Source organism: Sycon ciliatum, chromosome 3, assembly GCF_964019385.1.
Source record: "Sycon ciliatum chromosome 3, ocSycCili1.1, whole genome shotgun sequence".
NCBI classification, from domain to species: domain Eukaryota; kingdom Metazoa; phylum Porifera; class Calcarea; order Leucosolenida; family Sycettidae; genus Sycon; species Sycon ciliatum.
This window is the reverse complement of record NC_088645.1, coordinates 40450503-40467976: the sequence shown is the minus strand read 5'-3', so window position 1 is coordinate 40467976 and position 17474 is coordinate 40450503. Positions and strand designations below refer to the sequence as shown.

The 17474-nt window shown below is 48.1% G+C and overlaps 2 protein-coding genes across 3 annotated transcripts in view; both read left to right on the top strand.

Moving 5' to 3' along the window:
* The first annotated feature begins 57 nt into the window (after positions 1 to 57).
* Positions 58 to 10646, top strand: LOC135812206 (peptide methionine sulfoxide reductase MsrB-like). 2 transcript variants are annotated; one of them, XM_065325541.1, is made up of 6 exons: positions 58 to 270; positions 3258 to 3334; positions 4810 to 4887; positions 6151 to 6179; positions 6574 to 6671; positions 10115 to 10646. In XM_065325541.1, the coding sequence occupies exons 1-6, from the start codon at positions 136 to 138 to the stop codon at positions 10211 to 10213; spliced, it is 516 nt and encodes a 171-aa protein (XP_065181613.1). In that variant the 5' UTR covers positions 58 to 135; the 3' UTR covers positions 10214 to 10646. The 2 variants fall into 2 exon arrangements, with proteins under 2 accessions (XP_065181613.1, XP_065181612.1); XM_065325540.1 differs by having other exon boundaries at positions 60 to 270; positions 3255 to 3334.
* A 147-nt stretch (positions 10647 to 10793) lies between these two features.
* The window catches only part of LOC135812205 (uncharacterized), a 28560-nt gene continuing 21879 nt past the window's right edge, over positions 10794 to 17474 (top strand). Inside the window, exon 1 of the mRNA XM_065325538.1 lies at positions 10794 to 10882. The gene's annotated coding sequence lies outside the window, so the exon portion shown is untranslated. The remainder of the gene's footprint in view (positions 10883 to 17474) is intronic.

Sequence of the window (17474 nt, the reverse complement as noted above, 5' to 3'; positions counted from 1 at the left end):
TTGTGAAGCCACATGAAAGCTTCGATAGAATGATCTCGATCACACAGAACGATCCAGCAGGCGCAGATCTACGGTACAAAACTCAAAAGCAAACCAAAAGTGTGAAAAGAGATCCATTTGTTGGTGTTCATTTGAATGTTTCCTTTGAAATTTGCTCTACGAGCTGCTCCATTTCGTGCCCTCGCAATTAGAAATTTGACGTCCTCGGTTCGCCCAGCGTCAGCCGTTCAAAAGAAGTATTTCTCTGCCAGCGTCGCCGCTATGGGTGAAGTAAGAATTTGGCTGGATATTGGGGCTCCCAAAATTCTGATTTCCCTCCAAGATGATTGTTCTGAGAGCTCTAAGAGCAAGATGTGTAGTCTACATGATGGGGAAGGAAATTTCAAGCAGTCTACGATGCTAATGTATCAACTTTATTAGCTACTATCGCTTGTCAATCTTTATTTCAAGGGCCTAGGGACTCTAGCAGCAGAACGCATAATATTGATAAAACTGCAATAAAGGTGTCGCAGTGTGTTCCGTTTACATGCAGTAGATTACTGAAGACGCGCGGGCGCGCACACACGGACACACACAGACACACACGCGGACACACACACACACACACACATACAGTGACACACACACACACACGCACACACACACAAACACAGTGACACACACACCGTGACACACACACACACAACAGTGTAGATTTACATACAGTGCGGCTACCGGCAGTACTCAGCAGGTGAAGTACTGTCGTGGACATGGAAATCCGGTCGCACGTCGAGCGGCCCCAGGGCGCTGGCCATGCAACCTTGAGTATGCGTGCGGTACATGCCTTCGTTTATCCGCTGCAGCGCGCTGGTTGCATCGGATCAACAGATGCACTGCATGCAACGTTCTGTACGCTCTGAGGGCGCCGGCCCCGGTCAGTCGACTGGATTTCCATGTCCACGACAGTGCATAATTGTACTGCTGTTAGATTTACTCTATTTACAATTTTGAAATCTTTTTCGCACTCGAGCTAACGTGACGGAGGAGCAATGACAGTGCTCATGGCTGCATGCCGGCGTTGACTGTGAAGGGTAGTTTTAAGTAGTTCACATTCGGTGCAGCCCAGATGCTACGCCATGGCAGAATGTGGTGTAAGAGCATGGCGTCTGGAGCAAGCTGTAAAATACCTAGTATGATTCGTACGACGCGCGATGCAGGAGGTGTTGCGATGGTCGGACCCATACGGCAACAACCGCTGCATCATCTATTTTGTGTGAATTGTAGAGGATACTGTAAAACACTCTATTATATCTATATATATCTTGACTAGTTTGAGGGAAAGACACAAACGGGAAAAGTCTGAAGAAAAAATTGACTGTCACCACCAGGACTCGAAGCAGGGACCCTCACTTGTAGCTAGCGATACTCAAACCACTGAGCTATGGTAGCGTGCATATATACAGTGGATATCGGTTATAAAGTCATCGGACATAGTGATAAACCGGCTATATTGATACAAAATGAAAATATCAAAAGCAAAACCAGAAAAAGCCAGTCAAATTATCATTATAACCGATATATCGGATATAGCGATAAATCGGCTATAAGGATACAGAATCACCATTCAAAACACCTCTTTGTGCAGAACAAATATCGTCTATAATGATAGCAACACACGAGTGTGAGGCATTGGTGTCTCGACTTGGAGCCACATGTGTGTTTCCAGGTCTGATGCTTCCTGGATGATGCCTTGGGGCCAAGAAGTTCTTCACTCTAGACTGGGGAAGGTGCAGCAGCATGCATCGTGTATCAGTACGCTACATTAGCGCGATCGAGTACCCACACGTGTATGATGTGTATGTAAGACGAGTCCAGTTGAAAATCGCCTGTAGTGATATACTGGTAATAGTGATAAAATGGGAATTCTCTGTCCACCCTGCACTCACTCGTTGCGCACACATCCGCACACTCACTCATACGTGTACACCACTATTGAACACGTGAACATTGCCAGTGGGGGCCACCACAGCACAAAGACAAAAGAGGCCGACCCTGCACTCGTCACCTCCTTTTATCCCACACCGTGCTCCCTCGTACCCGTTCCCGGGTGGACAGAGAACACTACTTCTCTGCTAATTCTTATACTGTGACGTCAACCGCAGAGAAGTGACATAAATCAGAAAGGCACGTTATAACCAATATCTACTGTATATACGCAAACCTGTCTAAGACGACCGCTCACGGGACCTGCAAAACGTGGTCTCTGTTACCAGGTGGTCTCCTTGTCCAGGGTCATTTGACTGGACATAGCATCCCTTGGTCCTGGTTTCAGTGGTCTTGTTGGACAGGTGGTCGCCTTATCCGAGTGGTCGCCTTGACAGGTTTTTCTGTATGTATAACCGAAGTGCTAATTCTAACGAGTTAACGAGGAGAAATCTGTCGTTAAAATAGAAAACATACAGAAATCGATACATACATGTACACTGGTGCTATTGAGCATTGAGAATGAGTGAGAATCGTTACCTTTGGTACACGTAAACCGGTCTATTTCAGGAAAATTGTGTTATAGTATATGAGGCTCGTTAGAATAATGGCTTTTACAGTAATAATTTTATTATTGACTGCACAGCTTGCCCCAGTTATCGCGACATGCTCATGCATTCAGTAGCGTGTGTGGTGCGGCGAATGCGAGCCCATGAAGCATGCTCACAGTTCGTCGTGACCATTCTTATAATTTGAGCTCGCTGGATGCCATTCTCCCGAATATTGAAGTGCAGGCTGCCTCTTGCAAGCCAACCCCCCCCCCCCCCCCCCCTTTTGTTTAACCCCACACGGCCTGGTGTTGAGTGCACCAATGTGAAATCCGTTCCCACACCCCTGGACTTCGCCCTGATGAGATCAATGTACCGTAGAACGGCTAATTTTAGCGGGTAACATTTTTTAGCGTTTTCCTATAGTCTGCACCAATTCACGATGAAATATTTTAGCGATCCGAGTTTCAGACTTTGAAAAGAAGGATAGACTGTACTGTACATGCAGACTTTCGATTGGCGCGGCTTAACTTTGGCGAAGGCACTCCTTTCGCTAAAGTCTCTAAAATGTCACCATCGCTAAAATTATCCGTTTCAAAGTAAGCTTCCTCTAGCTCTATGGCCGGGAAACCAGACCGTAGTCCCTGGGCTTTGCCGCTGATGCTGCTGATGCTTGGTTATGTCCGTTTTGTTTTATGGCTGACGATACCGTCCGTTTCTCCCCTGTGCCTGGTGGTTCTGCAGAAGAAATTCACGGAGGAGGAGCTGCGTCAGCGTCTCACAAGCGAGCAGTTTGAGGTCACCCAGAACAAGGGAACTGAAGGGTAAGTCCAGTCATACACCACTACACTAGTGGTAGTACTGTAGTCCAGTCATACACCACTACACTAGTGGTAGTACAGTAGTCCAGTCATACACCACTACACTAGTGGTAGTACAGTAGTCCAGTCATACACCACTACACTAGTGGTAGTACAGTGAAACCAGTGTCTGCTCCAGAGCCGGGTGAGCCGGGTAATCGACCCGGTTGGGCGGCGCTTGGACCCCGTTGAAAATATAGTCCCGGGTCACCTGTGACCCGGTTGGTACTTTACACGTTCGAACTTTGAAAGGACTGACTACATGGCTTGTATGTGTGACAGATCATGCAGAGGCGCGCGTCGAAGTGAAAGTAGTCCGGTGTGTGCACGTGCTCAGTTCGAGCTTGATCGTTGAGGTGTTGTTTTTGGAAATGGAGCCTCCAGCGAAGAGGCGAATCCACAGGCCCTGCTGCGCTTCCACGACTCTTGGAAAACAGGTCGTCCGTGGCATGTGACGTCATGACTCGACTGGTGAGAGAGCGCCAGGTACATGTGTACCCGGCTCCGACCCGGTTGAAATGGATGCACCAGGTACACGTGTACCCGGCTGTCCTACAATCCTAGAGCAGACACTGGAAACCTGTCATGGCGACCACCTGTCCAAGAAGACCACTGAAGCCAGGATCAAGGGATGCTATTTCCAGTCAAATGACCCTGGATAAGGAGACCACCTGGTAACGGAGACCACATTTTGAAGGTCCCTTGAGCGGTCGTCTTAGACAGGTTTGACTGTATTTGAGTCTGGTCAAGCCAGGTAGCAGTAAAAGCAGTCTCTAGAGGCCATGATCTTATCTGTATCTTGCTCTGACTTCCACTATGCTTCCAAAATACAAGTGAACCCAGGTAAAGAGACCACCTGGTTTGGGTAAGCATTTGGTAAAGAGACCCCCGTGAAGAGACCACCTGGTTTGGGCAAGCATCTTATAGACCCCTCGTGAAGACCACCTGGTTTGGGCAAGCATTTGGTAAAGAGACCCCTCGTGAAGAGACCACCTGGTGAAGAGACCACCTGGTTTGGGCAAGCATTTGGTAAAGAGACCACCTGGTGAGTAGGCCACCTGATTTGCCAGCCATCTGGTCTGTAAGACCGCTATTCTTGAGCATCAAACGTGTGGAATGTGCAACAGTCGCCTTGACTACAGGGACCATCTGCACACAGAGACAGCCTGTGTTCCAACACTATGATAGACTGGTCACACGGTCATTCACTGAAACCAGCTGTTTTCACCTGGGGTATTTCTCTCTTCTCTTTTCTTGTCGCGTGTTCGAAGTTGTATTGCCTGAACACAGGCCAAGCCTGAGAGTTTGTTGAGAGTAGAAAGATGCTTGCAGTAAAGGGACCATGTGGTGTGACTGTTTTCACTGAGTACTACATGTGTGTTCTAACTCTTGTGTTCTCTGTCTGCCTCTCTCTCTCTCTCTGTTCCTGTGTTGGCTAGTGCATTCACCGGTGAGCTAGTGAATGAGAAGGGCAAGGGCATGTACAATTGCATCGTCTGCGGCGTGGAGCTATTCTCGTAAGCTTGTCTGCATTGCTTTTAAGTTTTAATGTACAGCAAGTCGACAAATTTTCGGCCCATTCAAATTCCGGCCTCCCAGGGCTAAAACCCATTTCCGCCGCATCAAATGTTCGGCCTGTACTGCTGCCACCTGCATACACTGTCACACTGAACATTGGAAAACAAAATTTCGGCCGCAACAAATTTTTCAGCCAAACATGACCAGGCCGAAAATAGCTGAAAATAAAAATGCGTCGAATATTTGTTGACTTGATCCTAGAGGGCGGTGGCGTTCCTACGGATGCGAAAACTCGGCTTCCAGCCAAGTCTCACGTTAACCGTGAAATTTATTAATTTATTATTTGTTGACTGACAGTACTGTACTGCGCAATGAGTTGATGCGATCAAGCAAGTCAGTGCCACACAGGGCGCTGTGCAGTGCTCTAAGTGTAGACTTGCGCTTTCCAACTTCAGTTTTGACTACGTTTGTACCTGTGCTGTGCGCGACCATTTTCACTGGGTTTTTTTTGCTGTAGGTTCTGTTTCTGATATTGGCTTTGCATTGCGTTAGGTGTATGCTGTGTTTGAGTGATGCTTTGTCAGTTAGTGTGCTTTTCGTAGCTGTGCCTTATAGCGGTGTCGCTGCTCCAAAAAGGTCTGTCCTCTTAGCTCTCTGACGGTGTGCTTGAATCCGGAATACTGTAAATATACAACATTTCGGCGGCTTTCTAATTTCGGCTATATTCGGCACCGACACGAAAAGCCGAAATAATTAAAACGCTGATGAAATTTTTCACATCAGCTTTGGTGGTGTACTTGTATAAACCCCGTGCCGAAAATAAATCGCTGATGAAATGTCGAAAATCGTGATAATATACCGAAATCAAGAGCACATGAAAACCAGAGTGTGCAGCTTGGGGGCCTTTTCTACTATGGGTGTCTGTCGCGGCGGAATTCCGTGATTACATCATATTTGGCGCAGATCTGAGGCGGGAAATGGTGTACTGCGTGCAACTGAGCTGCAGTTGTGCAGAAAGAGACCTGCTTGAATCCTGCTTGTACGCACCACATCACTAAATGATGTAATCGCGGAATTCCGCCGTGCCAGCAACCCATCCAAGCTGCACACTCTGGTTTTCAGGCACTCTTGCCGAAATTTTGGTGTTTGTACTAAGTGCGCAGCTTGCTCTATTTATTGCGTTAATTAAATTTTGCAGCGTCAGCATTTTGTATATTTACAGTGCTCGGGTTTTGTGTTTGCTTGTGCTGTGCTTTCTCCAGGTCGGATACCAAGTTTGACTCCGGTTCAGGTAAAATTAATGCTTCTGTTATTTACAGTTTCCCCTAGAACTCTTTTTAAACGTTCATCGCAGCTTCCATTGCACACACTCCTTGCGACGCATTTGCGATGACCTCACAAATGCACAGTCCTCAACCTTTTATACCAACTTCATACTGTACTGATGTGTTCGTGATCTGGAAGATAAGCAGCCACACGTCATGTCGCTTCGCTCATTTTATCATCGCCAATGTGTGTCGCCGTTGCGATCTCTGGCCAGCTTCCCCCATGTTTATCTATTCAGGCATACATGTTTGCTGATTTCTGTGCCTGTGTTTGTGTGTCCGTGCGTGCGCGCGTCTGTCGTGCATGCGTGTGTGTGTGTGTGTGCGTGCGCGCGTGTGTGCGTGTGTGTACATTCGCAGGATGGCCATCGTTCACTGATATTGCCAATGCGGGAACCGTGAAGCTCATCGAGGACAGTTCGCATGGAATGGTTCGCACCGAAGTCACCTGCGGAAGTGTAGGTTGACTGTGGCGTGTGACGTGCATGGGTGTGCGTGTGCACATAGGCTCACACTTGCGTGGATGGGTGGGTGTTGGTTCATACCGTAATTTCTCTATTATAAGCGCCAGGGATCAATTTACTGTCATGTTGTTGCATAGCAGTTTCTGCTATGCAAAATCTCAATTGTGTAGCAGTCTTTGATATTTTAATTAGCATCTTTCTTCGAAAGTTGGGTAGTTGCCGCATCGTTCTTGTTGTGAGTGATTCCTGAAAACCTCCTTGAAGTATCCGCATAATAACGGCTGAAGATGCTTAGACCACAGAGGGACATCTCGCGTTCCTCGCACACCCGTCAACTGCACGGTGTGCATGTTACTTGACAGCGTAAGCTAGGCATGCATAGCCTGTATGTATCGCAGGTTTCTGCGAGTCACGGTGATTTGTGAGTAGCAGTAGATCGATTTTGCATAGCAAACTGCGATGCGATACCGGATACAGTCAGACCTCGCTTATCCGGTCCTCATTTATCCGGATCCCTCGCCATCCGGAAGAAAGCCGTTGGTTACCGATTAATGCATACATACAGTATGTGTGTTCGATTATCCGGTTCCCTCGCCTATCCGGATATTTTGTGGAAAACGAATGTGTGCGGTTATGCGAGGTCTGACTGTAAATTCATCTGGCTTATATTGAAGTTGATTGTTCTAACTAGTAACACACGCTTCTTGCCGAACTTGACACTTGACTGACTCACGACTGCCATCTGGAGGTTTGGCGAGTGGAAGGTGCGACGTGCTCCTCGTGTGCTCCGGATGGCAGTCGTGAGTCAGTCAAGTGTCAAGTTCGGCAAGAAGCGTGTGTTCCCAGTTGGAACAATCCACTTCATGACTATTACTGCCGAAGTCGCAACTTCTAAGTTTGTGCTTGTATTTTTCCAACACACCTCTACCCCGCCTGTACTGGAGACCGCGCTTATGTTTTGCAACCTACTTCAGTATAACTCCATACAGAGCAAGAAGAAATACAGACTACTGTAAAAGCCATAATAAAACGAAGTGCTAATTCTTAACGAGTTAACGAGGAGAAATCTGTCGTTAAAATAGAAATCGTTATACAGAAATCGATACATACACTGTCCTATTGAGCGTTGAGAATGAGTGAGAATCGTTACCTTTGGTACACGTAAACTAGTCAATTTTGGGAAATCGTTATATATGCGCCTCGTTAGAATAATGGCTTTTACAGTACATATCAGGCATGCAACCCTGAATTCCACTGAGGCCGTGCTAATAATGGAGACTGTGCTTATAATGTTTCGAAAATGCGCTCACAGTGTGCTAGTAATGGAGACCTGTGCTTATAATAGAGAATAGACGGTGTGTCTGGGTTGCAAGAGTGTAGGGGGCTGATCTTTTGTATCCTAGCATGACCGTAAGTCACCCTGTTGATCTAGTGAAGACTATTGTTATCAAGAGTCCATAACCCCAAGAGACATAACCCCAAGAGTGTGTTTCTCTGTACATGGGGATCCGGGAGGCCGAATTCCAACATTACGTCAAAAACGATGTTCACTTTCGTTGCGCTTGCACTACTCCCTGGTTCCAAGCACCGCGGAATGCGGAGTTTTTTCCTCTGTGCCGCAGCGGCATGATGTAATGTTGGAATTCCGCGTGCGCAGAGGGCCTACAGCAGCCAGACCCCAGTTGCGCACTCTTGGGGTTATGAACTCTTGTTGTTATGTATCACTCTGCGTATATTTCTAAATCGACTACACCGCTGTTGCGCTCTGCGGCCGACCACGCACACACAGACACACACACACGCACGCACACACAGGCACACACGCACACACTCATACACACACCTCAGACCTCAGACATGCCCATCGCGGAAGTGATGATAGCGAACAGCTATGTTAGACATAGCAACTTGTGCTGGGATTACACTATTCAACAGCTTGCAAGGCTGATGAATTGACCGCCACTATTTTTAGCCTGGTATCCACCTCACAGCTGTTTGAAGTGACTTTTTCTGGCCAGTGAATCCCTATTTTTCATTTTTCCATTTTTTTTCTTACACACACACACACACACACCTTGGACCTTGGACGCGCTGCCATATTCTGGCTATGCGGACCCCATGGGGGGTTGAGCAGGTTCGGAACAGTAGGGGCGATGACGGGATAGGTCCTGTGGTCCACTGAAGCGCCGACCGCAATTGAAAACGATGCAGAAGGAGCTACGGTCTGTGTTACACACACACACACACACACACACACACACACACACACACACACACACACACACACACACACACACACATATGCCCACGCGCGCACGCTTCCCACAAGTGCAAGCTACAGGTTCCTTCTGAGTACTGTATTGAGGTTCCGGGCATAGCTCTTGCTTGTCCTATTATTATTTATAATAACTCAAATGTTGAACTGAACAGAACAGCAAGGACAATCAAGGCTTGTTTGCTGCTACAAGCCTTGATTGTCCTTGTTGTTCTGTTCTGTATTACACTCTGCCTCCACCATGGTGTTGAGCACTGTCAGCACACTGGGTACATCCTCCGGTAACTCGAATGCTGAACTTGTGTATTCTCTCAGTATGATATTTGCAGTGATTGGCAGTGTCGGTGCCTGCAATTTCCAATCGGTCCAGTAATCCATGTTTTTTTCATGCATTTCCTGTATACTTCGTTCGCACTATCCCCTGAACGTAGAAAGGAAAAGGACATAATGGATACGAGTTAAGAGTATCTCTCCAACACTGTAACTAGATACTACAGTCAGAAAGTGCAACAACTAGGCACAAAACTGGTCTCTCCTTAACCTTGAACCTTCCAAGTTGGAAGGCTGTTGGTTAGCGCTACGGAGATTGAAGTGTTGAAGCTAGGTGTCAGGACTCAGGACGTCCAATGTCTCAGTACTCTGTCAGTTTTGTGCCTAGTTGTTGCACTTTCTGTCTGTATAATATCTAGTTACAGTGGTGTAGAGATACTCTTAACTCGTATCCATATGTCCTTTTCCTTTCTACATTTATTATTGGCTCAACATCCGAGTATCCCCTGAACGCATAAGTTAGTTTGCCCTGCCTAGCTTCTATCGTCGAGACAGCTTTCCCTGATGAGCGTCTCGGGAAAATCAAGTAGGAAAATTTGGGTGTGGATTCACTGTGATCATCCTTCTTTTTTTTCAATGTATGCCTCACTCATACTACCTGTATGCGTGTGTGCGTGTGTGTGTATGTTTTTTTGCTGTGCTTTCCTCTGGGTGTGTGTGTTTGTGTTTGTGTCTGTGCCTGTGTCTGTGTATGTGTGTTTTCTTGCTCTGCTGTACTGTGTGTGTGTGTGTGTGTGGTGTGTGTGTGTGTGTGTGTGTGTGTGTGTGTGTGTGTGTGTGTGTGTGTGTGTGTGTGTGTGTGTGTGTGTGTGTGTGTGCTGCTGCTGCACAGTGCCATGCCCATCTGGGCCACGTGTTCAACGACGGTCCCGGTCCCAGTGGCAAGCGCTACTGCATCAACTCGTGCTCGCTGAAGTTCGACAAGGAGTAAGCGCCACCTCTACCGTCCGCACCATACACTGATGAGTAGCAGCCTGAAGGTGGTAGCAACCTCCGCAGTACACGCCGCTCTAGTGGCAATAACCGCTGCATTTGAAGGCTCCAGAAGTTGATAACCGTAGTCACTACATGGGCTCACAGCCGTACGCCCTGCGCCCTACGACCTTCTTGCCACCGATTGACTTACGAAGTGAGTAGATAGAGAGAGCTCACATGCTGCACATGCTGACAAACTTGCACAACCTTTCTCACGACTTCCTGCCGATGTTGCATGGTATTCGTCCTCGGAGACGACCTAATTCACTCCCTCCCACTCTCTCTCTCTCTCTCTCTCTCTCATCTTTCTACTACCATTTCGAGAGCAGTGCTTCATATATACTAAGTTAGAGCATCAAGTAGAGTAATATAATTATATTTCCCCCAGATCTCATTGATCGATGACTTGACCATGCGTGCTGTGCTTTGCATGCTGTCATGGCGTGACGAACATGTGTGCGTGTGTGTGTACTGGCGCGTGCTGATGTGGACTGTTTCGTGTGTTGCTATGGACTGTTTTGCGTGTTGCTGCCTTCAAGAGCAGTGCCACGCCACCGTGATGTCAGCTTATGAGTGCTGCTGCTGCTCCTGCTGCTACCGCTGCACGAGTAGGCACAGATTCAAGGTACAATCCTGATTGTGTTGGCGCGTTCTGAATTCTGTCGAGTAATGTCAGTTTGAACCTGATGGTGAAGTGATTGTTTGTATTTTAGTCAATGCAGTGGATAAGTGTGATGTCATTGTGAAGGTAATGATGTCACTATGAATGTGATGACGTCACAGTGGATGCTATGATGACATCATGATTGTGATGAAAGAGAAATTCATTAAAGAGGTTCCGGAGTACGATTTTTCGCGCCAAAATCCGTAGAGGCGCTACGTCGTTTTCGAGCCGTGAAATGTTCCCGAGTACGGAACTTATGACGTGTTATGTGTTTCCGTCGTTGCCTAGGTTACAATCGCAAACACGTCACATGTCCGCTCTATGCCTTTGTATTTTGAAAATTTCAGGGCTCACAGTTGCGTAGAAAAGCGTCGATTAGATGGGGGCGGTGCACGTGCTCCAAAATGCCAGCTTGGCCAATCAGCAGTCAGCATTTCGTCGCATTTTTGCTCGAAGTAGGGGGTGTTTGAAGGAGTTAGCAGCACTTCAGCCAGGTTCTACGAAGCTGGGACTTGGCCCAGGCACAGATGACAGGTGTTCCAAAAGATTTACCGAAACAAATTTTCATTACTCACACGGGTATGCCAGAGCATATGCGTAAACTTCGTGAGATATAGTAGAGCATTCGAAAGGATTTTCCAGAAACGTCTCGGTAAATTTCTTTGCCAGGGTCTCCTGAAAATTTTGAGCCATAGATCGTCCAAATCGACCAAGGGGGAGATGCTCTGTACTGATTTTAGTAACCCCGAGTCCCAGCGGCGCGCAACCGCTTGCGCGAAAATGTGTGAAGATCAAACAACAAGAAAAACGCATGCATGCAGTAGAACAGCAACGCGTGCCGTCGAAGAGAAAATCATTGTGCACAGATTGTTCAGTGTTCTCTCCTCAGTTCGCCCGCGGCGTTGGTTGCTGTGCTTTCATTCTCGCTGGAGTTCTTGTGGCAGCGCATTTCGCCATCATGGAGGAACTGGCACCCTGGGAAACCTGGTCTTCAGTGGCCCTCGACAAACGCCCGGTGGATTTGCTGGTCCCGTTCACCTCCATCCGATCACCAGCTCCGTGTGGTATCATCATGTTCTCGGCGTTACCTGCCTGGCGAGCTCTGACTCGTTTGTTTGTCTTCTTACCTGTGGAATCATCACGATCGCTCATTGTAGCATCAGCTTTTGGTCGAACATGGCATGTTGTATTTACTGGGACTAGCAAAGGTTGCGTTTCGCCTTCTCCTCCAAAATATCGCGAACATCGGCTCTAAAACTACGAGAACAGGCTAAAAAGTACAAGTACAACTCTGGTTCTTTCTCTTCTCTGTTCTGTTTTGGATGCGTGGGATGTACACGATCGGTACTCTCCCGGGGTCACGCGACTCACGTGCACCAAACCCGCCCTCGCACGACGCTTTTGTCGATCCTGCATGCCTACTGTGAGCCCTGAATTTGTACCGAAATCAAAGCTTCCCACGGAAAATCGATGTTTCTCGTACCAAATTTGTGCGCGGAAAATCTTTCTGCACCCAATGACCCAAAATCTGCATACGCAACATGGTTCGTATAAAAGCCAGTCCACACGGATTCTCCGTGCCGAAAAATCGTGTGGAGCACGCCTCGAAAAAAATCCGTAGCGCCCATACGGATTTTGGCATGGAAAATCGTACCCCGGAACCTCTCTATTATCATGCTGTCCTGTAGCGGACTACAGCGCCACGGATGCAATTCATTGGTAGAGCCTTAACATGTTAGCTAGCAGAAAGTAAGCTTGTCAGGCAGTTGACCCGACAGGCATAGGCAGATGTAAGAGGAACCGGTGTGTGCTAGTGCTAGTGGTCGTGGTCTTGGTTGTCCTGGTGGGGGTGGGGTTATACCATTGTTTACGGGGTCAACGCTGCACTGGGGTATACTTTGCACTGGCCCGTCGAGGCGAGTTATCTCTATTTCAGCTGGTCTTGGACTGTTCAGTTTAGTAAGCTTGTCAGGCAGTTGACCCGACAGGCATAGGCAGATGTAAGAGGAACCTGTGTGTGTGCTAGTGCTAGTGGTCGTGGTCTTGGTTGTCCTGGTGGGGGTGGGGTTATACCATTGTTTACGGGGTCAACGCTGCACTGGGGTATACGTTGCACTGGCCCGTCGAGGCGAGTTATCTCTATTTCAGCTGGTCTTGGACTGTTCAGTTTAGTTCAGTTGGATGCAGTGAATGGGATTTCGGTCTTTGGCCACTTTGTGGTGGGTCTGATCTACTCACCTCCCACCGTTTAGGAGCTGCATATGCGCCTTGATCCTTGAGGGTGGTTGTGGCGCTCCTACGGATGCGGAATACTCAGCTACCAGCCGGGTCTCACCCGAATCGTATTTTTTTTGGACAGTTCGGGTTGGGGTGTGCTGTAAGCTGCAGTGGTGGTGTTGACCCGAGTTTACATGTCCAAGAGTGCAGTGGCTCTGAGGCCAGAATATCCGGAATGTGTTTTTGTGCGTGTTCAGGGCTTGAAGGTGTGAGCCTGTGTCGACAACAGTACGTAAAACCCAGCGTGCGCAGCTCTGATGGGTTGCAACTCCCGCATTCTCTGCTGTCCCTACAGAATTTCAAGCTGATGTCATTTTTGCGCTGCGATGCTCCAGTGATTTACCGTGATTTACGGCATTCGTACAACGCATCACATGGTTTTTTATTTATTTATCTTTCCACTAATTTAGTTTGTACAGGATTGAATGGGGCTTTGTCCACCACAGGTTCAGGATACTAATACGTCTGATAGTACGTGTACCGTGTGCATTGCATCATAAAAAAATGACGTCAACTTGAAATTCTATCGGAACATCACCCATAGTCGAGCTGCACATACCAGGGGGGTATGTACTGTCACTATGTACTCTTGGCTTCATGGGCTGATGTACAGTACGGATCGGCTATAGCGTTGGTGTTTGATTTTCGTGAAAATATCACTATAGGCGATAATGCATACTTAGGTATGCCTGACACATGCGTGTATGCTGTCATGTACTCTCGGCGTCGCCCAAGGTGGCGTATCCGCAGTACCTTCTCTGCCGTGTCATTGGAGCAGTCTGGTGTGCCAGTGTGGGCTGTGAGTGGCAAGGCTGTTAGCTTCTTGCTATGTTTCCGGTTCTTGCTGTACGTCGCTGTGGATAATAGAAAGGTTCCGGGGTACGATTTTCCGTGCCAAAATCCGTGTGGGCGCTACGGATTTTTTCCAGGCGTGCTCCATACGATTTTTCGGCACGGAGAATCCGTGTGGACTGGCTTTCACACGAACCATGTTTCGTATGGAGATTTTGCGTCATCGGGTGCAGAAAGATTTTTCGCGAACAAATTTGGTACGAGAAACATGGATTTTCCGCGGGAAGTTTTGATTTCGGTACAAATTTTCAAAATAAAAAGGCATAGCGCGGGAATGTGACGTGTTTGCGATCGTAACCTGGGCAATGATGGCAAACACATAAGTTCCGTACTCCGGAACATTTCACTGCTCGAAAACGACGTATAAAAACCCGTAGCGCCTCTACGGATTTTGGCACGAAAAATCGTACTCCGGAACCTCCCTAATGCGTGTGCTTGTGCTGTTGCTGGTGCTGGTGCAGGCTGTGTTTTGTTACTTTTGTAAATCCGTGTGTGTTTACGTGAGGATAGGACACTACACTGTGTAGTGTGGAGGTTCCGTGTCCACTGCAGACAAGAGCTTCTCTGCCACTCGTACCTGTACTTGTACAGGTTTCAGTATAGTTATCCTGTTGGCGGGTAGTCAGTAGTCATAATAACATGCAATGACTAGTATTGACTACTACATCTGACAGGTTTCAGTACAGTGTTCCTGTTGGCGGGTAGTCAGTAGTCATGATAACATGCAATGACTAGTATTGACTACTACATCTGACAGGTTTCAGTACAGTTATCCTGGTCAACTCGGACACTGCGCCATTGGTGCTTGTGGAAAGGAGAAGGTATTCAAGGCACACATGGATACAAGTTTTGAGCAGCTGTCCACCTCGGTCTTTGCATGTGTTCAGTGCTCGGTCAGGTTGGGGTCGTCCGCTTGTCGCACTTTCTGACTGATCATCTTATCTAGTTACAGTGCAGTGGTGGTCAGTTAGAGTCGTGACTTGTATCCAAGTGTCCCTTCTCCTTTCTACAGTTTCCCAGTCGCTGTTCTCACTCAATAGCATGTACATGAACAGTGGCCACTTTAGAATCCGCCATCATTTGTGCTACGGAATGTCTGCTGGATTAGGCAGGGTGCTGCATTACTAACAAGATATGCCTTCAAGATATGCCTTCAAGATGTGCCTTCAAGATGTGCCTTCAAGATGTGCCTTCAAGATGTGCCTTCAAGATATGCCTTCAAGATATGCCTTCAAGATGCTGCTGCAAAGGGCATAACGAGAACAATGACACTGGTTTCTAAATGGACTCGGATTGAGAGCCAAGGATATAGCGTAACCTGTAGGTCCTTGGTTCTTTTTATTTTTGATAAGTTCCTGAATGGTAAAGAAGAGGTTGGTGCGACTTCGGGGATAGGGGAGCGTGTATGTAGGGAGCAACACACTCTTCCTGAATGGTGCTGGATTAAAGAGGAACGTCTGAATGGTGACATCTGACAGGTTTCAGTAGGGCAGTGGGCATCAGCACCTGTGTGTGCGGTAGTTTTTCACCCATTCATGTCAGTTGTCCACCGTCAGATAATGCTGCAGCAGTAATTCCCCTGTGTTTCGTCGGTGTGGATCAAAACAAGCTGATCTGGAGCATTCACTCACAAGTCATGTGGCTTGCTGTGATATGGCTCAATAGGTGGTGTGCTTTATAATACTGTGCTGTCAAAGTCGATTGTGTTCATTCTGGGTATATCATTCCTAAAGTTAGCTGCGTACCAGAAAGAATCTACGCACTGTGATAAGCCGCCCGGGAGTTGAGAGGTGGCTGAAAAACGTTTTTAAAATGTCCAGCCCCGAGATTAGATTACTCGCGCGTGTGGATGTGTTGGGTCACACGTCTCATTGTTGTGCTGGTCTGCATTGTTAACTTGGCGACGGTGATGCCAGTTATTTTTAAAGATATGAGAGTGCACAGAACAACAAGGACAATCAAGACTGGTCAGTCGCTACTCAGAGTTACATGCTTTCGCAATCATCGGGCGACATGATCGCCTTTGTCGTTATGTGTATTGCGCTCTGCGTCCGCGGTGCTGAGCACTGTCAGCGCACTGGGTGCGTGCTCCGGTGAAGATATGAGAGTAGAGAACAAAACAAAACAAAAAGAACAGGTATCTCCCTGGGTGTGTTGACACGCTGTTGCTGTTATCATGCAGCAGAAAACCACGTGGCTTTCTCTTGACATATGTCATTGTCTGTGCTATGGTATTAGCGGGTACCCGAACGAACACCGAAAGAAGAGCAGTCGAAACCGTCAGTTGTAGCAGCTTGTAGTTTGGCGTACAGGGATTGAGGAAAATCAGTTACAAATTGCCAACGATTTACAAGCAGTTTGTATCCGTTTTCCCTCTCAATCCTGAAGGTCTTATAGTCGTGTGTTAGCGGAACCGATATTTTGGCTCCTGTACTGCGCGTGTTGATACGAACCAGTGTGTGTGGTCACAAGCAGACCAGTCCGTGTTCCTGTGCATGACTTTGCCCCTGGGCTCCTGTAGGTGCAGTTGCCTGTAACGGCTCGGCAGTAGTCTTGGCTGTAACGGCTCAGCAGTAGTCTTGGCTGTAACGGCTCAGCAGTAGTCTTGGCTGTGACGGCTCAGCAGTAGTCTTGGCTGTAACGGCTCAGCAGTAGTCTTGGCTGTAACGGCTCAGCAGTAGTCTTGACTGTAACGGCTCAGCAGTAGTCTTGGCTGTAACGGCTCAGCAGTATTCTTGGCTGTAACGGCTCGGCAGTAGTCTTGGCTGTAACGGCTCGGCAGTCGTCTTGGCTGTAACGGCTCGGCAGTAGTCTTGGCTGTAACGGCTCAGCAGTAGTCTTGGCTGTGACGGCTCAGCAGTAGTCTTGGCTGTAACGGCTCAGCAGTAGTCTTGCCTGTAACGGCTCAGCAGTAGTCTTGGCCGTAACGGCTCAGCAGTAGACTTGGCCGTAACGGCTCGGCAGTCGCCTTGGCCGCAACGGCTCAGCAGTAGTCTTGGCTGTAACGGCTCGGCAGTCGTCTTGGCTGTAACGGCTCGGCAGTCGTCTTGGCTGTAACGGCTCGGCAGTAGTCTTGGCTGCAACGGCTCAGCAGTAGTCTTGGCTGTAACGGCTCAGCAGTAGTCTTGGCTGTAACGGCTCGGCAGTCGTCTTGGCTGTAACGGCTCAGCAGTAGTCTTGGCTGTAACGGCTCGGCAGTAGTCTTGGCTGTAACGGCTCTCGGCAGTCGTCTTGGCTGTAACGGCTCAGCAGTAGTCTTGGCTGTAACGGCTCAGCAGTAGTCTTGGCTGTAACGGCTCGGCAGTAGTCTTGGCTGTAACGGCTCGGCAGTCGTCTTGGCTGTAACGGCTCAGCAGTAGTCTTGGCTGTAACGGCTCAGCAGTAGTCTTGGCTGTAACGGCTCAGCAGTAGTCTTGACTGTAAC

What these genes read in the sequence shown, in the direction of transcription:
- LOC135812206 (XM_065325540.1), top strand. Translation starts at nt 136, where the DNA reads ATGTTTCCTTTGAAATTTGCTCTACGAGCTGCTCCATTTCGTGCCCTC. An exon ending in GCGTCGCCGCTATGGGTGAA is followed by an intron (nt 271 to 3,254) that starts GTAAGAATTTGG and finishes GTGGTTCTGCAG; the next exon opens with AAGAAATTCACGGAGGAGGA. An exon ending in CCGAAGTCACCTGCGGAAGT is followed by an intron (nt 6,672 to 10,114) that starts GTAGGTTGACTG and finishes GCTGCTGCACAG; the next exon opens with TGCCATGCCCATCTGGGCCA.